General features: G+C 48.8%; 1 protein-coding gene across 1 annotated transcript; it reads right to left on the bottom strand.

The window, feature by feature from the left end:
• Nucleotides 1–1,340: 1,340 nt before the first annotated feature.
• ARMC2 (armadillo repeat containing 2) lies at nucleotides 1,341–21,562 on the bottom strand. The gene is made up of 16 exons (XM_078878294.1): nucleotides 21,077–21,562; nucleotides 18,662–18,734; nucleotides 17,439–17,616; nucleotides 16,722–16,973; nucleotides 15,387–15,607; nucleotides 14,023–14,125; nucleotides 12,106–12,344; nucleotides 10,832–10,977; nucleotides 9,772–9,871; nucleotides 9,213–9,357; nucleotides 8,746–8,868; nucleotides 5,701–5,823; nucleotides 4,383–4,496; nucleotides 4,063–4,198; nucleotides 3,169–3,344; nucleotides 1,341–2,428 (listed from the first exon to the last, which is right to left on the bottom strand). Exons 1-16 carry the CDS (start codon nucleotides 21,340–21,342, stop codon nucleotides 2,259–2,261), a joined length of 2,565 nt encoding a protein of 854 aa, XP_078734420.1. The 5' UTR covers nucleotides 21,343–21,562; the 3' UTR covers nucleotides 1,341–2,258.
• Nucleotides 21,563–21,880: the final 318 nt, after the last annotated feature.

Genomic DNA, 21,880 nt, shown 5'->3' with positions numbered 1-21,880 from the left:
GGGAAACCACAGCTGCAGAAACTTAACAGTTAACACTACAGTGGTGACATCTGCATCGCGATGACATCTCTTTGGTGGTAACATCACGAGATGTGACGTCACCACGGTGGTGACATCGCTGCACTGATGTTTATAGCGCCACTGTCGGCATCACACATGGCGACGTCACTTGGCGGTGACACCTGCACAGTGGTGACATCACTCTTGCGATGACATCATGACTAACGTCAGTGGTGACACCACTGGAGTGGCACCATCACTGTGGTGACACTTGCACAGTGGTGTGCTCCACTGTCACTGGTGGCATCACTGCTGCTGTGGTGTGTGGAGGCAGCACGGTGCATGTTCCCATGCGGGGCCGGATGTCTGCAGAGGCCATTGCTTCCGCCTGGGTAGCGGTGGCCATTGCTTCAGTTGGGCCTAACGGAGGCGGAGGAGGGGAGACCATGCACATTCAAACTCCCTAAACCACCATGGGAACCTCATTTGCCAGTAAAAATATGATAATTGTTTTTTTTACCCTTCTATCTGGAAACAAAACTGACACCTTTTTACAAGGAGTCATGTTTGCATAGACCGCAATACCTGCAGTCATAATGCAAACAAAAAACATAACTCTGATAATGTGCACTGTCCTTGAAGTTGATTGGTCCACACCCGAGACAGCTTTCCTTAGAGCCTAGTCTCACATGGGTTGGACCAGATGACGCCCTAAACCAGCCCAGCTCTCGCCTACATTATGGGTGCGGGCGGTTGGGTTCCCACCCACGGTGCATCTGAGAAGTTCTCCAATCTCCCGCCTGGTTGGGAAAGCCAGGCTGGCAGCATAGCGGCTGTTTCTCCTATTTACGTGCGGTTACTTTAGAATGGGGTTGTTATTCCGTCATCGATTTTATTTCAGAATCTTTTGCGAAATACATTTTTGCTTCTGAAAATCGTGAATTCTATAATAATCGAATCCAGTCCAACTTTGGTTACAAATCGAACCAATTGACAAGCAACAATGTTCAAGCCGTACGGCAACCCATTCTATACACGGTATGTAGAAAACAATCTTGCAGCCCTGTCACAGTCCACCGCTGGATGAATTACTCGCCACTCCGTGTCAGTCATGGGGCTCATTTGACCATACTTCACCATGCTGGCCAGTGCGGACTGGTAACATTTGACAAACCGATAATTTTTAATTGTAATATTTTTTATGAGATTATCCATAACGCTAAGAAACCCAAATTAACAGCCCTACTTGAGAATGTGGAGCTAACGTGCAAAGCCTTAGCGTTTCCCTCCATGTTTTACTGTTGTCTGCCGCTATTGCGCGTGTAAGCAGCATGCGAGTGTAATTTCTTGACGTTTAGTTGCTGGCGCTTGTCTGTGAAGTTGATGTCGTGCGACTGGGACTGTATGGTCCAGCTGTCGCTACTGTGGTGTGCACTAAGCTTAAAGCGGAGATTTGTTATTATTGTGTTACGCCTTAATTGTGTGCTCAATTCATTACTTTAAATCTGGTTTAAATTTGTATGATATGTAATAAATACTTATACTGCAATCAGGAGCGACTGCCTCGTTGTTTACTTGGCGTATGATGGGAGGAGGGGGGGATGTGTTTTGCAGCTTAGGGTCACAGTGTCTCTGCATGTGCTGCTTCACAAGAAATCGTGCCGTGCTCGGAGCACCACATCTCCGGTCGTATATTTTAATGACATTGGCAACAAGCAGCTGTTGGAACTGTCATGGAAGCACGGGCTCGGAGATTGTCGACGAGTCATTTAAACACATCTTGCACAACTCAAATCGTAGTTTGCACACCTTCATTTGTTTTTGAACTGGAGGTGGTGATGTCAGAGGGTGTGTGTGTTGGTACTCTGATTATAAGTCTCTCCTGTATCCTGGCAGTATAGTGACTGGCTGGTTGGGGGGTTGACTCAGCCCATCATCTCTCTGGGGTCAAAAATTTTGAACCACTTTGTTAGACTTGCCACGACTGGCTCGGCCATAAACATGAGATGCCCACCACCTCCACGTTCATTTGAGCAGGAATCACTGACTTTGCACACACTGCCGTTGTGGCAACCTACTGCTGGTGACGGATGAGTATTGTTAGCGGGCTATTTTGAAGTGGAAGACAACATGTGGCCGTATGAAAAGAAGTGGTGGTTTGGGATCGGGAAAAATGAAGTCGGGAGCTGTCGGTTCTCCACCCCTGGCTTTGCGTGTGTGCGCGTGCGAGCGTGAAGATTTACACGGTGACGACGATGTCACAGCGATTCAAGCAGCAGCAGCGGCGCCGCCTGGCTCTGCACTCTCTTCTGCAGCCTCCGCGCCACCGGCACAAACTCTGCTTCCCACAGCTGCCGGTGGTATCCTTGCACCGTCTCCCCGGTTTCCCCACCGTCCAGTGGCGCGCTCACCAGCGCCGTCCGCTCGTCTGCGAAGACCACAGTCGCGTCACCACGACACCCCCGTCACCACGACACCCCCGTTGAGCACCACAGTTGCCAACCCTGCCCACTTAGGCGGCAGGCTGCCGAATTTAAACCCTTTTGCTGATCCAGATGTCACCGTGGCCAAAGCCACCACATCTCGTTGCCAAATGCTTGCTACCCTCTGCCAGATCCCGGAGTTGCTAAACAGTAGACACGTGACTCGATGGTTGCCACATAACTAATTTCAACCATTTACAAAGTTAAACATACAGCTTTATACAATTATTATTTAAAAATTTGATACATTTTAGGTTCAAAAGCTGGCATGTGGTGAAAGTGTTTAAAAGTCACCAGACCAAAGCTTAACTTGGTTCGCGAGAAAATAATTTGCAAAGAGCTTGGTGTTGAGTCCAGTGTCAGAATACCGGGCTTTTCACGGGAAGGGGTTCCCCAGTATATCCTCTTCATGAAACTCCCCTTCGTTCCATGAAGACCAAATGAGGCCAATATTTTGGTACGTTAACAAGTGGCCAGTGTTGTCTGAACCAGATATCGCTGGACTGGTTCAGGCCTGGGTTCCACCGACCCACACTGGCCAGTGTGATGAAGTTCGGTCAAACAACCGACATAACGACACTGCGTGGGGAGGTCTTCATCCGGCAGTGGATTGACAAAGGCTTGCGAGTTATCGTGACTTCAATGCTATGTTTTGTAATGTCACGTGGGGAGTGGTGGCGCTTACCCAGGAGGAGGTGCAGCGTGGCGAGAAGGCGCGTGGTGTCGCTGGGATCCAGGCCCCCGCCTTTGCCGCTGGCGCCGGTGGCAGCAGGCCCTTGGCTAAAGTTCCACAGCACTTTGCACAGCAAGCCGCCCAGCTGCCAGTCCGCACGGCAATAGCGGTGCAGGCAGCTGAGCAGCCTGGGAGGAATCACATCACGGGACCTATGAGTGCTCAGCCACTCTCCTCTGCAATGCACGAAAAGGCTGTTGCTGCCACTTCAGTTAATATATAGGACAACAGTCCCACCCCCCTCCCAGGAAGGCATGAAGGCAGGCCTGCAGTATGGACACTATGCAGGACAAATCTCTAATAAAGGGCTCGGGTAGCCGCCTGTGTGCTAATCGTTTGTTTTTTACGTTCGAATAGACGGCCTTAAGGGATGTTTAAGCTTGAATGAAAATAATAGTGAATGGGCTTGAACAGGAAATTGCTAAAAGGGTTGATATCCAGTGGACAAGACTCACGATGTATAGTGAACACGCCAGAGAAAATGTCCACTGCAGCTTATTATTATTAAACGAGTTTTGAGTGAAGGTTCGAGCAACTCGTGCAGCCAATAGAGATGTGAGTAGAGCTGATGGGGCAGGCGTGGGTGGAAATGGTTTGGATTAGCAGGGGGGAGGTTGAGAACCCCTGCTATAGGCGTATGATGATTAATCTGTTACAACACAGCAAGGTAACTACGGTGGCTCAGAGGTCAGAGCGTTGAGCCGGCGTGCCGGGTATCCATAACCCTGAATCTCGACAAGTCCTCGCATGGCCAATTGGAAGATGGTCAATTGTCAAAGCATTGCAGGCTGAGTTGTTGCTTCCACAGTGACCCCCACGACCACCGCCACCACCGATAGCGCTCACCTCTCCATGGCTCCCAGCTGCAGCAGCCGCCCTGCCCCCCCGTCGTCGGTACTGCTCATATTGAGCAGTACCCCCCCAGCCGAGTAGCACACGTCCTGGGAGCCTTCGGACAACAGCTCCAACAGCAGCGCCGGCACTGGGGATGGATACATCGGTGGCAACTCGCAGGCAAAAAGCAGCACAGATACCAGCAGACCAGCCAGAATACAGAGAGGCAGCTCACAAGACAACACAGACAGGCAGCATTTACGATCAGCACTTCACTGCGGGTGGCAATGTGGCAGAGTGGACGCTGCTGCATCTGTGGCTGCTGCACTCACCGTGGTGCTGGTGGAGGAATTCCCGCACGGCCGCGCTCTGGGACAGGTTCCCCAGGGCCCTCAATGCCTCCAGGACCCCTTCCTCCCCAGGGCCCAGCAGGGGCATAAGCAGCACTGGAGGTGTCATAAGCAAAACAGATAGGGGTCATCGCTGTAGGGCAGAGGTCGCAAACGGGTTTTGATTCCTTACCCGTACCCGGCCGTACCAGGGTCGCAAATGGGTACCCGTACCCGTACCCTACCAGATACCTGGCTACCCGTACCCGGCCGGGTATCGTGTAGGGTACGGTTACGGGTACCCGATTGCGACCTCTGGGATGAAGCCATGTTGCAGGCGCGGGTGGGTTGATTCTAGGAACTTGAATTGTGAGAAGAGACAAGACGTGGGGAAATGAGTGACAAACGGTTACTCACCAGTGACTCACGGCATACCCGTACCCGTGCCCGGCCGACCCAGGGTCGCAAACGGGTACCCGTACCTGGCCGGGTACGGGTAGCCGGGTATCGGGTAGGGTACGGGTATCGGGTACCCGGTTGCGACCTCTGCTGTAGGGTTTGATTGTGAACAGTATTAAGTGACAGTGCTACGATGCATAGAGTTATCGACGGATATCGATTATTAATGCCCTTTATCTGTTGCGCAACCAAATCGTCTTCGAGACCGGGCAAATTAATCACGGAAATGACTTTGTCCACATCTGTACGATGAGTTGCGCAGCGAAGACGTGTCGAGCTTGGCTCGGGTATCTGGGCACGCTCCTCCACAGTAGAGCCCCACCGCCTTTCTGGTTTACTCTGCCTCCCACCCTCACGATTGTAACAACCAATCATATGTTTGCAAACGAGCACGTTACGAACTACGCCACCACAAAGTTGAGTCTGTCTCTAATTTAATTAATCTTGATTTGAAGCCTTCATGACTGCAGGAATCCATACTCTTTGGTTATCTCGGTAAAGTCACGTAGGTATAAAAAAAAAATCACGACATTTCGGGCGCAACACAAGCGTCCGTCATCAGGTGGGAAAAAAATGTATCTGTTGCGCAACTACTCGGACACTGGCAACAACAAAGAAATATACCCCTTGTTCAATACAGCATTTGGTGTGGTATTCTCACGTAAGGACCCAAATACTGAAATAGAGATCCATCGACGCACACAGAGACCCACAGACTGGCATGGAGACGTACGACAGACAATAAACACGACCACCGCTTCTTTAACCGCTTCTTGAGATCCGGTCACACCTGGTTACTCTGCCGCGGCACCGACGCAGCGAGGCCGCGTGGCGTTCATGCCGCGGTGTGCGCGGGGCTCACACTCTGCGATGCGCAGCTGCTGGCCCTGCAGCGTGGCACCGGGGCCCATGTGGAAGGAGAGGTTGTTGACGGTCGCCACAGCGTTCAAGACGATCTCCTCGCGCTCCCGCACGCCCGGGCTCTCTGTGGGGCGGGCGGGCGTCCGCCCAACACGAGATGGACAGAGAGACGGTAATCTTTATTTACAACCACTGCGAAACAATCATTGAGATTACAAATCTTTTTTCTTCTTGTTTCTTTCGGTAAAGTCACGTAGAATGGAAATAATAAAATAATAAAAATAAAACGTAATCAAATAATTCTCGTGACTTTTCGGCCACAACGCAAGCAGCCGTCCTCAGGTGAAGAACAGGTCTGTCAGACTGTCTTCTCGACAGACCTGTTCTTCACCTGAGGACGGCTGCTTGCGTTGTGGCCGAAACGTCGTGAGAATTATTTTATTGTTTTATTTTTATTATTTTATTATTTCCATTCTACGTGACTTTACCGAAAGAACCAAAAAGATGAATCCCTGCAGTCAAGAAAGCTTTAAATCGAAAAATACAAATCTTTTCTTCAAAGCTAACCTTTAGGAAGCCACTGGAGCAATGCACTTTTAAACCTAGATTGGAAACTCATTTCTTTCCAACTGCTTTTTGTGTTTAGTTTGCTGTCGGTCTCCCGTACCGCCGATTAGCACGGTTGGCTAAGTATGGTGCGAAAGAAGTTCTACATACATACATAACCTAAGTTAAGGAAAATAAATACAATAGCCAGTACAATTGCTGACTATAAACAAATACATTAGTCAAGTAAAAGTAATTTATTTTTAAAAAACTGAACATGGAGGCAGTGCCCATCTGTTTCCAGCCCAGAGCCAGTAGTATAAATTCTCTATTCCTAGGGCAGAGGTGAGAGTCCATAGAAAAATCACTTTTGACTTCCCTACAAAGTGATCCTCATTTTATTGGCTCCAGAGGATTGAAGGGTTGAGCCAACCCCCAACCAGGATTATAACTCACTCTACCATTGAGCCACCTGGTGAGGGGTTTATAGGTAAGATGGCAAATGTTTAAAGTGTACGTGACATAAGTTAATCTGGGTGGAGCGGCAGGTGCTACAGTGGTTCGCAGAAACTTCGCACACTACGAGTTCAATTCTCGGCCATGGCTAACATCAGGGGATTCCCCCTTCACCGACATACACTAACCAGCGTAATAAAGTATTGATGGTCTCCAAACGTCGGGCTTGTATGACCACTCTTCGCTATGCCGGTCAGTGCAGGTTGGAAAAGGCGGTGTGGCTAGGAGTGGTTCACCGTTGATGTTAGCTGTGACCGGGAACCGAACCCAGGTTGCTGGGTTTACAGCGGAGTGCGCTTACCACTACCCCACTTTTCTCCCTGATAAAAATTTTACAGTGCAAAATATTAACAAATAAATCATATAAACAACATAAAGACCAGTTGGGGGAGAAGGCAATGATCACAGGCAACTGCGTTCAGATTAGCCAAGCAATCCAGTTTATCGTACAAAACCGATTAAGGGGGGATACTAATTAAATAAATAAGGCATGAAACATCGTGGATGAAGGAATGTTCTCCCAACAGGAATTTTCTGGCGTCTCTTGGTTGCAATAGCTTAAATCTGGTGTCAACCAGATAAACCTGATGGTAATCAGAAACTTATTTCAGAGATAATGTTTACAAGGCTCAGAGGTCAGAGTGCCAAGCTGCCACCGCTGAGATCCTGCGTTCAAATACAGGCACCTGTGATTAAACCACGTCCTCAAGTGCGGTGAGCTTATTGCCGTAGCCCAGTCACCAATGACTACACAACAAAAGGCAATCATGTAAACGAAATGTCTGTATTTCGATTTAAAGCTTTCGTGACTGCAGGAATTCATCTTCTTGGTTTTTTCGGTAAAGTCACGTAGAAGGGAAGTAATAAAATAATAAAAATAAAACATAATAAAACAATTCTCACGACGTTTCGGCTACAACGCAAGCAGCCGTCTTCACCTGATGTGCGGAGATGTGTGTGTGTGTGCGTGGTCTGTGTCTATGTGGCGTGTGTGTATATGTGCGCGTGGTAAATATGTGCACACTAAGCATTTGCCCCAACCGTCTGTTAAGGCTATACGGGGAAACTTTTTCTTTGTGGTATATTCACCTGAAGACGGCTGCTTGCGTTGTGGCCGAAACGTCGTGAGAATTGTTTTATTATGTTTTATTTGTATTATTTTATTACTTCCCTTCTACGTGACTTTACCGGAAAAAACCAAGAAGAGAAATGTCTGTACTTAATTAGGCTGAATTAGAGCTCTGAGAATGAGCCAAATCGGTCTGTCTGTCATCTCCAGATATATATAAAAGGCAAAGTTGTGAATATGTGTGTCTGTTCAAAATGTTTAGCGTACTTCCCGACATGCAACAAACTGGAAATTTGCCATGTGGGTACTTTCCAGACTGTACACCATGCAAAAATTATAAAAAATACACGTTTTTTTTTTTTGGGGGGGGAGCTCAATAATGCATATATTTTTTGCACGGCAAGTGAGCTGTGACGTCAAATCTGTCATGTGACCCGCACATGTGGAAGCGTAACGCATTGTAGTGTAGTGGTTAGCGCGCTGCACTACGAACCCGGCGACCCGAGTTCGATTCCCGCTCACGGCCATCACCAGTGACGATTATTTGAACCGCTCCTGGGCCTCCCCTAGGTCGACTCAGCCTCAAACGAGTAACTGGTGTGGTGTGTGAACATCGCCACTGGGGAGACAAAGGCGGCCGGGCGTCGTGCTGGCCACCCACCCCCTCGTCCTGTTATAAGAGGTAATTTGAATGGGTCCAAAAGCAGTTCTATAACATCCGGTTCTGCGATCCATTCCCCAGTACAAAGGGTTGCTCGGCTCTGCGAGAGATCAGAAGTTACTTTTTCATCTCACGACGTGATGCCGATAGCATAATTGGAACAAAAATGGCAAGAAGAAAAACACTGGAATAGTGAGAATCTGGTCATAAGGGCATGAATAATAATAATAGTTGTAACGAAAGGGGCACCCCACCAAGAGTGGAGATGAGCAGCTGGATGCAGCGGGGGTGGCTGGCGAGGGCTGCACCCATGCCAGGGTGCAGCGACAGGTTTGCCAGCACACGCAGAAGCTTCACAAGTACGTCTTCAGCCAGGTCTGCTCGCTCACAAACACACACACCATGAGCACACACCAACACCCCACATGCAAACAACATGCACACGCACCACGCGGCATGCACAGAGCAATATACCACAAAGAAAAAGTTTCCCCGTATAGCCTTAACAGACGGTTGGGGCAAATGCTTAGTGTGCACATATTTACCACGCGCACATATACACACACGCCACATAGACACAGACCACGCACACACACACACCTCCGCACATCAACATTCGTGGGATTTTCGCATAAAAGTATTGCGCTCGTTGACAATGTGAAACTGTAAACATTTGCCTGTAACCCACGGCTACAGGTGACGCTGTGAGAGGCGACCGCACCCGTGTCGGGCTGGCGCTGCAGCTGGAGCGCGTAGACATGCAGCAGCACGTCCAGGCAGGAGCCGTGGCGCCACAGACGCTCGCGAACGGCCTCGCTGCGCGCCGCCAGGTTGCCCAGCGTGTAGCACACGCGCACCACCAGGTCCTGTCACCCGGTGTCACAGGGCACGTGGTTGAGGCACGCGTCGCGCGTCACAGGACGTGTTTCACTCTGCCCGTGTCGCGTCGCCCGTGTCACACGGCGCATGGCACGACACGGTGACGCTCCACGGCAGTGGTTACAGCGCCATGCATCTACGTGCGTAATGTTAATACAACAGCTGGATCGTGTGACTTATCGGCAAAAGGAAAGTACATCGCATGCACAGGAATGCACTATGTAGTATATAATTTATTTTAAATGCACTCAGTTATGGAGTAGATAATAAACATTAAATACACTGTGTTGTGCAGTATATAACGTATTTTTAATGCACTGGAATACATTGTGTGGTATACAATGTGTGTATTGAATAAAGCAGATGGATGTTTGGTGCGTAGCGGACGTGCTGCCGCCCACCTGTTTGCGTGGAAACTTGTGCAGCAAAGCTATGAGGATGTTGGGAGACGAGTCGACAGCAGCCAGCTCACGGCAGCCCTCGCTGCGATCCGTCACTTTGCTGCAGACAAAGCACGGAGAGCGTTAAGGATGCACGGTCTTACAGCAGGGGTGAGGCACCTACGGCTTGTGACTTCATTTCATGTGGCCCGCCACTTTATTCCAAAGCCAAATGAAACCCACGACTTCAAAACTCATCTTCTTGGTTTTTTCGGTAAAGTCACGTAGAAGGAAAATAATAAAATAATAAAAATAAAACATAATAAAATAATTCTCACGACGTTTCGGCCACAACGCAAGCAGCCGTCCTCAGGTGAAGAACAGGTCTGTCAGACGCTGTCTTCCCGACAGCTGTCCTCAGGTGAAGAACAGGTTTGTCAGACGCTGTCTTTCCGACAGACCTGTTCTTCACCTGAGGACGGCTGCTTGCGTTGTGGCCGAAACGTCGTGAGAATGATTTTATTATGTTTTATTTTTATTATTTCATTATTTTCCTTCTACGTGACTTTACCGAAAGAACCAAGAAGATGAATCCCTGCAGTCACGAAAGCTTTAAATCGAGACTTCAAAACTGTTCACAAATAATGTTTATCCAGCAATTCCAAGCATCTTGGCCGCAATATTCGGGTGCTACGGTGGAATATTTTCAACCTGGCAACAGCATTGTTTCTCCTTTAATGTGCTCAGTCAATGGCCTTTCTTGTTGTAACATCATTTATAACCTGGGATTCAAATAATACGGGTTCAAAATACAATCGCACGGAGCTGTGTCTGGTCCTGTGGGGTCAGCAGTTGAGCGAGCGGCTCACACTGGGAAGGTTGTGAGTTCAAATCCCGTTTGGGGGTTGATGCAGCCCATCCGTCTGGGGTGGATACAATGAGGGGAAGTCAGCAGTGGTTCTATGACTCACCCCCACCATAGGAATGTGTAATTTCCATCACTCCCTCAGGAGTGCAATTGGGAGATGGCCACCACCTCAATGCTCTTTGGCAATGCTGTGCAGGAGAGAGAGGCACTTGCCTAAATGTACGTAGGACGTTGGTGCAAACGCAGGCGTCGCACTCGTAGCGTTCCAGCGTCGTGCACAGTGTGGGGAGTGCCCCAGCCGCACGGAAGAAGCCACAGGCTCCCGGGGCGTCTGCTAGGCCCCGCACGGCCGCTGTCACCTGGGCCATGGCAACAACACGAAGCGCGCGATCAGCACAACCCAGAGCCCATGTGATTTTTCTTGTCATAATAAAAATGCAAAATAGATTTTTTTTTAGTTAAGCCACATTTATGTCTGACCAAATTTATGTCGTAAGACCCTCCACCACCAAATTTAAGAGCAATTCTTACAACCATGTTTAGATACGGGGTTTCACTTTAAATCGTGCCAAGCATCTTTGGACCAGATCCAGTCATTCAAAATTAATTCAAGTAAGTCAGAAAAATGTTGATCATTAAGAAAAGTTAATAGGCTTAAGGGATAATAGCCATTGGTCAAGATTAACGATTGAGTGGCAGGGAAAGGAGGGGACCATGCCCTTGTCTGTCACTTTGTGTGTCCCGGAAACTTTGTCTTTGTTGGGAGCAGCAACATTTAATAGACCCATGAAGCAGAGGTCGCAACCGGGTATCCGATACCCGTACCCTACCCGATACGGGTACCCGTTTGCGACCCTGGTGCGGCCGGGTACGGGTACGAGTAGGCCGTGAGTCACTGGTGAGTAACCGTTTGTCACTCATTTCCCAATGTCTTGTCTCTTCTCACAATTCAAGTTCCTAGAATCAACCCACCCGCGCCTGCAACATGGCTTCATCCCAGAGGTCGCAATCAGGTACCCGATACCCGTACCCTACCCGTACCCGGCCGGGTAGGGTACGGCTGGGTACGGGTACCCGTTTGCGACCCTGGTGCGGCCGGGTATGGGTACGGGTAAGGAATCAAAACCCGTTTGCGACCTCTGCCATGAAGGTGTGTGTGAGGGGGGAGTAGTGTTGCAGTGATTCACGCACTGCGCTACGAACCCTGTAACCCTAAGGTTTGAATCCTAGTCGTGGCTAACATCAGTGAAAAGTGATATCTGAACCAGTTCCGTGTCTCCCGTGGGTCAACTCAGCCTTAAATGAGTGCCTGTTGCAGTGTATATAAACATCAGCAATGGGAACACAAAGGTTTCTTGGCTGTGGTCGTTTTGCTCACACCACTCCCTCGTGCGCTGTGCCGGCCTTCATAGGTGCTCGCGAACAACAATTGCCCCAATAGTCTGTGGAGGCTACATGGGGGGTCTTTGTCTTTGTTTCTGAGAGACCTGCACGAGCAGGTGCGCCGTCGCCTTGTCTGCCGGTGCAGTGTTGGCGCGAGCGAGGAGGCCCAGCAGTGTGTCCAGGGTCCCGCGCGCCAGCAGCTCTGAGCCCAGTGCACCACCACCATCACCGCCGTCACCGCCGCCACCGCTGTTGGCGAGGAACTTCACAGCTCCCGCGCAGTACGTGAGAGCCTCCACGTTCGCCGCCAGATCTGGGTCGCCCAGCACCCCCAACAGCAACTCTGCACCACAACAACAGCAACAACCGGTGACATCACCATGGCGCTTGTGCCAGGCTAGGTGCAATTGGAGGCCTTGTGAAGTGTCATAGGCTCGTTGGCCAGGCCCCCCGGGTGTTATGGGTTGCACCACCTGTGCTCACCACTGTGCCACCTTGCTGTGTTTTATTCGCCTGCCGTTGTGCTCATATATTTCTGGAGGATGGCTATCTGCAATTGTCCACGAGTGTGTGCCGCACACACACACAGACATTTTCCGCAGCACCTAAGAGGGTAGAAAACCCATGCCTTGTGGACCATATCCGGCCCACGACTTCATTTGGGACAGCCTGCAGCCACACCAGGCCTACCACTTTGAAACGTCCTGCGAGCAATATTTATCAATCTGGCTGTTGCCTGATGAAGCTAGTTGTAATTACTGGCAAAACATCGTACTCAGATTGTTAATTTTGTGGATTTGCTCTCCAACACACCGGTGTACTGTACTTTTAACAAATTTGCATGTTCTGTTTACGTGACAAACCTTACGAATTGGCTGTGTCGGGTGGTGGTGGGTTTAACGACATCTATACTTACGCGATCTAACCCCAAAAAACCTATATTATGGATTTATCCATCACTGGGTACTAGAGGGAAATATCTTCGACCCGTCCAAAATGTGTTTCTCATGTTCGCGTGCTCAGTCACCTGTAAAGGTCAGCCCTAATTATTTTTTGTGTAACTATTGGATAACGTCAAGGTATAGGTTAATGTGCGGTTTCACAAATGTAGATGAAAGTCCTATTTGGCCCTCAGCAAGGATTTTTTTGGATTTGCACACGCATGCAATGCCCTTCACTGGGAAAACTCAAACGTAAATGGGTGGAGGGCAAAGCCTAATGAGGCTGCAGGTCAACTCGTGCAATGCAGTTTCGTTGAGGATTGTAGCTCAGAAAAAGAATCACTTGGTCTGTTGGCAGGCCTGGTTCTGCCTCGTTTCTTCCCTATAGCCATTCACCCAACTTGGGAAAGTGCTGTTAACGAGCACCTATTGATGATCACCTATTGACGATCACCGATTGACGATCACCTATTGACGATCACCTATTAACACCGGCACGGCACACGTAGGGGTGCTGCAACACGCAATATGCCCTGCTGATTTAATTTCCTTAGTGCTGATGTTTTCACACTGGACGAGGTACCACGTTGTCTTGGTGGAGCCAAGGACAGGTTAAGATATTGTTACTGATCTTATCCATGCCCAAGAATGAAATCAGGTCTTCGGGTGCATAGTGCAGAGCGCTAACCACTGCACACAGACAGCCACACCCGCACTGGCATGCACGCACAAGTGCACGCTTGAGATGAGAGTCCAGCAATAGTGCAGAATTAGTTTCACTTCTCTTTGGGAGCAATTTTACTTTGCATGGCAAAACTAGTTTTGAGGAAACCCTCGCACACCCTACCCCCTCTCCCACAGACAGACAGAAAGACAGGTTTCACTACTACTCGCTGTACAAATGGCATTATCTCCAGCGACTTGTCCTGCCGAAGCCCACTTACTTTTCTTTATTTACATTTTTTTAAAACCTCGTTTGTGCTATCAGCGTCATGTTTTGGGATGAAGAATCCATTCTGATCTCTCGCGGTGCAGTGCAACCCTTCGTGTAAGAGAGCCGCCCTCCTAGCCGACACATACCCACGATTCCCACTTGCAGGAAGAGCAGGTCGTTGTTTTCTGTGCGGCTGATCTTGAACACAAGTTTGCACACGTTGAGGAGGTTCTTGTCTTTGACCTGAATCTGCGGTGAGAAGAGGCAACAAAAAAGCTCAGCTACACTCATCCTCGGCGGCCTATTCCATACAAATTGTGAAGCGATGGCTTCGATAGCATTGCATCTTATAAGAGTACAAGTGTGCACACAGACAATCAGTCATACCACCCGATCTCGTCAGATCTCGGAAGACAAGAACCTGCTTCGTACATGGACGGGAGACTGCCTGGTTTGTGAGGTGGCCAGATGATGGAATTGCACCATTGAATTCCTGAAATCATCTGTGTGGAGCTTTGAGTGCTATCCCCTTATATGTGTGGGTGCCCACATGTTGAACACTGCAGAAAGTGTCTTTATACTCAGTGAGACTTTATTGCGTAAAGGGATTACTGTAAAAGTAAAGCCCTTTATCAATCTACTGCTGGATGGGGCCTCCCTATGCCATGCAGGTTGTAAAAATTACTTGACCATACTTCACCACACTGGTGAGTGGCAGTTGGTGAGGGTGGGGTACATGGCAGCATAGAGCACAGGAGAACAATGGATTTTGCTTCACTGCACACTGCTGTTTACCAAGGTAACAACCTGCCGTACATGGCGGCCACCCATTCAAGCACTATCCAGACTTAGCCCTGTTCAGCATCTGATGATATCGGTTGCATTCCAGGAGAATTGGTCAACTATGGAAAGGAAGGAATCGAATAAACTGTGGGAGGCCTTTGCCCAACGGTAATATGTTCCAGGCTAACAACAGCAACAATATTATTATTACCTATAAAACTACAGGTGTTCTGGGAAACTACAGAGAGGTAGTGACAATGGGGCTTGTAGCACTGAGGACCTGGTCGACTCAGCCTCAAATGAGTACCTGGTGCAGTGTGTAAGCATCGCCAGCCACCCCCTCGTGTGCCGTGCCGGCCTTCATAGGTGCTTGCTAACAGCACTTGCCCCAATAGTCTGTTAAGGCTATACGGGGGGGATATTTGTCTTTATTCTTAGGTTTTTTCGGTAAAGTCACGTAGGTAAAAAATGTAAATTAATAAAAGTAAAATAAAAATTAAATAAAAATGACGACGTTTCGGAGGCAACACAAGCTATCGTGCTGTGACGGTTCTACCTGAAGACGGAAGCTTGTGTTGCCTCCGAAACGTCGTGATTTTTATTTTATTTTTATTAATTTGAATTTTTTACCTACGTGACTTTACCGAAAAAACCTAAGAATATTAATCGTTGCAATCACGAAAGCTTCAAATCTAGAAATATTTGTCTTTTGTCTGGTTGACTCTACCGAGAGAATGAGCTTGATGACGTGGAGCAGCAGGCGGTCCGAGTTGACGTCCACCAGGCGGTACAGGACGCGCAGGAGGGCGGCCCTGCCGTGGCCACCCCTCTGGGCCAACATGCCCCCCCGGGCAAGCACGGCCCCCAGATCCTCGCACACGCCACATAGCCGCCCCACGACCTCCGCCCTCTCTTCGTGCCCCTCCTCGACCTGCGGCCGGTCGCCCTCTGCGCAGGAAAAAGCACGCCTCGCTCGTTGGGTATTCACTAAGAAGCAGGATAAATGAGGTATGTCAACTTCTTGGTTCTTTCGGTAAAGTCACGTAGAAGGGAAATAATAAAATAATAAAAATAAAACATAATAAAATAATTCTCACGACGTTTCGGCCACAACGCAAGCAGCCATCCTCAGACGCTGTCTCCCCGACAGACCTGGTCTTCACCTGAGGACGGCTGCTTGCGTTGTGGCCGAAACGTCGTGGGAATTATTTTATCATGTTTTATTATTAGTATTTTATTATTTCCCTTCTACGTGACTTTACCGAAAGAACCAAGAAGATGAATTCCTGCAGTCAACGAAAGCTTTAAATCGAGGTATGTCAACTTGAGTAGCTTATCCAAACCTGCATTGTTTCTCCAATGGCCACGACTGGTGTTGTGCAATGTGATGTATACTGTTTTACTTTCATGGTCGCCTCCTGATAATAACATCTGTAATTTGAATGTTGACTAGTTCAACTTCAAATATAATTGCGTAAAAATTTTAGTTACTTAACAAAAAGGACGCAACTTTGTATGATGTTCTTTTTCTAATCATGATTGCTGAGCACAGGCTCGAAGGCCCAAGTTGGCAAGTAGCCAGCAACAAACAGTATTAGCGAAGGCGTAGGATAGAGTTTTTTGGAAGGATATAAAATTATTGTCCAACCATGGGGCTTATTCGAAAGAAAATGTGCATTGCGAACACCTGAACAAGTGTGTGCGCCCAAATCCCACTTGTGTAACCTTTTACTCTGTCCCCCTGATGGCTGCTAGCCCCTCCTAGGTCGTCCCCTCCGATACGTTTATCAAGGTGGAGGCGGCTGTGTCTGCAATAGAGCGACCGCTGCTGGAGGTGCAACCTGAGTAAAATTTCCAGCCATGGCCAACATTCGTGACGATTATCTGAACCAGTTCTGAGCATCCCCAAGGGGACACAAGGCGTGGCACTGAGCACGCCGCCCTCTCGTGCGTCGTCTCAGCCTGCAAAGATGCTTTTTAGCAGAACTTGCCCTGACAGTGTACATGACTGAGACATATTTTCTTTGTGTTTGCTGTCTGACATGACGGATGAGGTGTGTACCCGCGGAGTAGGCCTCGAGCTGGGTCAGCAGTGGAGCGACGTGCGAACTCCAAAAGGCAGCCTCCGTAGGGAAGTCGGGAGAGCTGGGGGAGTCGGGCGCGCTGGGGGTGTTGGGAGAGCTGGGGGGCTCAGGAGAGCTCGGAGGGCGGCTCCCTCTGGCGGGGGGCCTCTCCCCCCAGGCCTCGACCACAGCCCCAGGCGCAAGGGGGGCTCTGTCCCGTGAACCCAGATCGCTGCGCATCCTCTTCAGTCCTGACATGCCACCGTAACACACACACAGCATCAAGCTGGGTATATGTACACAGACCATGCAGGCCTGCAGGATATCCTGCCTCCTAAAAACGAGGAGCCAGTGGCGTAGCTGTCGAGAGTCCAAGTGGAGCAATGGCACTTGACGGGTCCCACAGGCTGGAGGAGCCCAGATGCTGGGCTACGAAACTTAGTTAATTTGTCAAGTTGCGTGAGGTATGCTCCCTTATGTTCTGCAACAAAGCCTTAACTTGTCTGTCCTGTAATGTAAAGTTACCTGAATAAGGTTCTGGTCAGTCGGGCCCTACACAAGAGAGAATGTCTGGAACTAGCACTTGAGTGAGTGGAGAGTGGACACTTACGTCCTGGGCCTGGGGCAAGAACACTTCAATTGTAGCAGGGCCCATGTCAACCACAACAGAGCGACTAATGTGAGCTGTGCCAACCTCACCATACTGTGACCCTCACCACCGTCGTGTGGCGGGGCTGGCTTGTCCGGCAGCACGTGCCCTGCGCTGGCGGCGCGGAAGAGCCTGGCACGGGAGCGGCTGACCCGTGCCACCTCGCGGGGGTCACCCAGCGACTTGGGGAGGGGGTCCTGGTCAGGGTCCCTGTCCAGGGAATCTGAGGACACTCGGGGCTTCTGCTTGGCTCAGTCAAAGTCCATGGAACATACAAACACACGTACAGAGCACGGAGCGCTGTGCCTTTGAATATGCAGTAAAGGGTTGGAGTCCTCTAACATAAACATGACCACCGTACACCTGCGTTGACAAACTAGTTGCCGATCAAATTTGAGTGCAAGATTCCTGTGACGTTCTTTAAGATTCTTCGTGGGTTGGCTCCTGAGGTCCTTACCCCACACATCACTCTTACACCACACACCACTCCTCCCCCACTCATCACTCCTACCCGACATATCGCTCAACACTGCACTGCACGTGGCCTTTGCTCTGCAAATAGAGACCTGTTGATGCTGTGAGTAAACTTGCGAACGATGGGGGGGGGGTCGCTCTTTCTCGTTTGCTGCTCCCCAGACCTGGAACTTGTGAAATGTTTAACTTTGTGCAGTTGGCGGTGCCACTGCTTAGGCTTAGACTTGAGACTTAGTTGGTCTCTAATGCCTACATCTACATCATTTTAAATACTGTACATCTATATATTTGTATTATTTGGCAATATGTATTTGTCAATGTGTTCGGCTTCATCTTTCTTTCATTGTCAAACGTCTGGAGGTCGGCTGTATAAAGATGCTACAGAAATTGGAAAGTATATATGTTTAAATATGCATCAGCCCACATGACTGATCTAGATTGAAAACAAATGTCTTTGGAACTGCTTTTTGTGTTTATTTTGTTGTCTCCTCCCCCCTCAACCAGTATATATACAAGGTCGGATCTCTTGGACATTATCTTACTTGATACAGCAATCGTGCTGTGACGGTTCCACCTGAAGACGGAAGCTTGTGTTGCCTCCGAAACGTCGTGATTTTTATTTTATTTTGATTTTACATTTATTAATTTAAATTTTTTACCTACGTGACTTTACCGAAAACCTAAGAATATGAATCATTGCAGTCACGAAAGCTTCAAATCTAGAATATTTTGTTGTCCTTCCCCCACAGCTGCGAAATGAGTTCAACATACATAGATACTATAGCGTATCTGTTTGGGTGGGTGGGGTATACTCACATGCTGCAGTGGAGCGAGACGAGTGCGCGATGTGGGCCTCTGCTCCATCACCTCAAAGTGGTGTGAATGCAGGCTGCATACGGTACACGCAGATGTACGTACATGCAGACACAGCGTGGGCACACAGCATGAAGGCAGGGACACACGCACATAGCATGCACAGATGGGCAAAGCATGAGCACAGTCACACACGCAACGTTGGCACATGGCAAAGGTGGCACACATGGTAAAATCTGTGCAAAGTTGACTTTGAGTTCATCTTCTTGGTTCTTTCGGTAAAGTCACGTAGAATGGAAATAATCAAATAATAAAAATAAAACATAATAAAATAATTCTCACGACGTTTCGTCATTCAGACTCTGTCTTCTCGACAGACCTGTTCTCCACCTGAGGACGGCTGCTTGCGTTGTGGCCGAAACGTCGTGAGAATTATTTTATGTTTTATTTTTATTATTTCCATTCTACATGACTTTACCGAAAAAACCAAGAAGATGAATCCCTGCAGTCACGAAAGCTTTAAATCGAAATTTACTTTGAGTTGGCCACTTTTGTGGACAACCAATGTCAACCGTATGGCAGAAGATGCCACTATAGCACTGCCCTGCAGAAAGGGGGCCCTTGACACCCCAGCAAATGCAATCAAACGACATTTTGTAATCTTAATTTTAGAACTTTCGTGACTGCAGGAATTATTATTTGTTTCTTTCGGTTAAGTCACGTCTAAAGATAAAATAATAAATTAAATTAAATAATAGAATACGACGTGTTGCAATCGAAACATCGTATTCTATTATTTAATTTAATTTATTATTTTATCTTTAGACGTGACTTAACCGAAAGAAACAAATGACATTTTGTAATCCTCGCAGGCGGAATTTATTCAACTTAAGACACACTACTAGATGTAATTTTTAAATCCTTTATATTAAGTTCGCTTGCTTGCTTGCGTGCTTGCTTGCTTGCTTACGACCGTGCAAATCTTTCGGTCGTTTTTTAACCCACTTCCCGTGATCCAATCGAGCTGACATTTTCCACACAGACTCGTTGTGCGTGACAATTAATTTTCGTGAAAAAAAAATAATCCAAAATTTTTCACTGTTTAGGGAAATTTTTTTAAATATTTAATTATCAATTGCTTAATGCTGGCAGACAATCATCTGACCCATAGGTGGCAGCCATCTCAAGCCAGAGGATGAGAGGACTCTAGCCGCCACGCATATAAAGGATTTATAGTGAAAAACTTTGTTTTTACGGGTTAATTTTTTGTTGTCAGGGCATCGGCTTGACACCGGGGTGAGACATTCAACTTGATAATCCAATTGTATTTCAGGTGGCCAAAACCTGGCTTCATAACCCACGATTCTAACCTCGGATCTGAGTATGGAGGAAGTTCACGGTCTCTGACTTGGCCACTTGTGAGCCCTCTGAGAGAAAGGGACCCAGACCCAGGGCTCAACGACGATGCTAACAACTGAGTAGCCCGGCACGACGATGCCATTATTCAGAAATCGTGAGTTGTCGTAGTCGTCTGACTCCTCGCCGTCACGACAAGAGATGCGAGAGTGCTCGACGCGGTTATGAAGGGGGTTTAATGAGGTGTTAAGATCTCTACTGCCCGTCAGATTACATATGGATAAGATGTAATGGAGTGCGATGATGATGAGGTGTTGTGATGATGATGTGTTGTGATGAGGTGTTGTGATGATGATGATGAGGTGTTGTGATGATGAGGTGTTGTGATGATGTGTCGTGATGAGGTGTTGTGATGATGATGAGGTGTTGTGATGATGAGGTGTTGTGATGATGTGTTGTGATGATGATATGTTGTGATGATGTGTTGTGATGAGGTGTTGTGATGATGATGATGAGGTGTTGTGATGATGAGGTGTTGTGATGATGAGGTGTTGTGATGATGAGGTGTTGTGATGATGTGTTGTGATGATGAGGTGTTGTGACGAGGTGTTGTGGTGATGATGATGAGGTGTTGTGATGATGTGTTGTGATGATGAGGTGTTGTGATGAGGTGTTGTGATGATGAGGTGTTGTGACGAGGTGTTGTGACGAGGTGTTGTAGTGATGATGATGTGTTGTGATGAGGTGTTGTGATGATGAGGTGTTGTGACGAGGTGTTGTGGTGATGAGGTGTTGTGGTGATGAGGTGTTGTGATGATGTGTTGTGATGATGAGGTGTTGTGACGAGGTGTTGTGGTGATGAGGTGTTGTGATGAGGTGTTGTGATGATGATGATGTGTTGTGACGATGATGATGATGAGGTGTTATGATGATGTGTTGTGATGAGGTGTTGTGACGAGGTGTTGTGGTGATGAGGTGTTGTGATGAGGTGTTGTGATGATGATGATGAGGTGTTGTGACGATGACGACGAAACATTGTGATGACCTCCACCCGCGGGTCACCTCACGGCTGAGCTCGGACGCGAGTCGCGACTCCCCGCGCCGTCGACGCCGCCGCGGGCACCGAAGAGGCGGCGCTCCGCCTCCCGCGGCGTGCGCGGCCTCCTCGTCTCCAGGGCACGCACCAGGGCGCGGGCCTCGCTCACAATCTGCGCGCTCGTCCGCCGACTCGGAGAGGCCGTGGAGGCCGCTGGAGGAGCACCCGGGGAGACGGACGACCCCGAGGCACCCGGGGAGGCCGCACGACCGCGCGGATCGGGGAGCGCCATGGGGCAGTTCCGAGCTCGGGCTGAGATTTGGAGACTTTTGACCGGTGCGGGCAGGCGCGGTGTGGGTTTATCCGCGCTGTTGTGTGTGTTATAATGTGTGGCGAGTGATATATTAAGACACACGGACACACACGAGGAACTTCGTTCACGTGTTTGGGTCAACGCGGCGTCGCCGTTGCCATGGACACCGCCGCGCGAAAGTTTCTTGGGATTCGCGGCAGCATCGCGAATCGATTCTTCGCTAAACTGAATCGATACATTTAGGCGAAGCGATTCGCGCGCGACAATCCAATGCGTAACGCAATCGCGACGCATTACGAGTCCTAAGATGAGACGCGGATTGGGATGCGTTCGTGGGAGCGGAGGCGCTCGCGGAAGATGAACATTCGCGGCGCGATGCGAATCCGACGACTGCAAGTGCGACAACAACAACAACGACGACGAATCGATTCTAGAATCGACATTTTTTTGTTATAAACCAGACGCGTAACCACGCGTGGAATTGACTAGAAGGAATCGAACGTCGCTAATCCGAATC

Source organism: Lampetra fluviatilis, chromosome 50 (genome assembly GCF_964198595.1).
Source record: "Lampetra fluviatilis chromosome 50, kcLamFluv1.1, whole genome shotgun sequence".
NCBI classification, from domain to species: domain Eukaryota; kingdom Metazoa; phylum Chordata; class Hyperoartia; order Petromyzontiformes; family Petromyzontidae; genus Lampetra; species Lampetra fluviatilis.
Note: the sequence above shows the minus strand (reverse complement) of the source record. Positions and strands in the feature narration are given on the sequence as shown.

Bases quoted from the DNA above. Each gene is read 5' to 3' on its own strand.
- ARMC2 (XM_078878294.1), bottom strand. From the start codon at position 21,342: ATGGCGCTCCCCGATCCGCGCGGTCGTGCGGCCTCCCCGGGTGCCTCG. The intron at 5,824-8,745 runs GTGGGGTGCCCC...CCCGCCCCACAG, and splicing joins GCTGCTCATCTCCACTCTTG to AGAGCCCGGGCGTGCGGGAG. The intron at 4,199-4,382 runs GTGAGTGCAGCA...ATCCATCCCCAG, and splicing joins ATTCCTCCACCAGCACCACG to TGCCGGCGCTGCTGTTGGAG.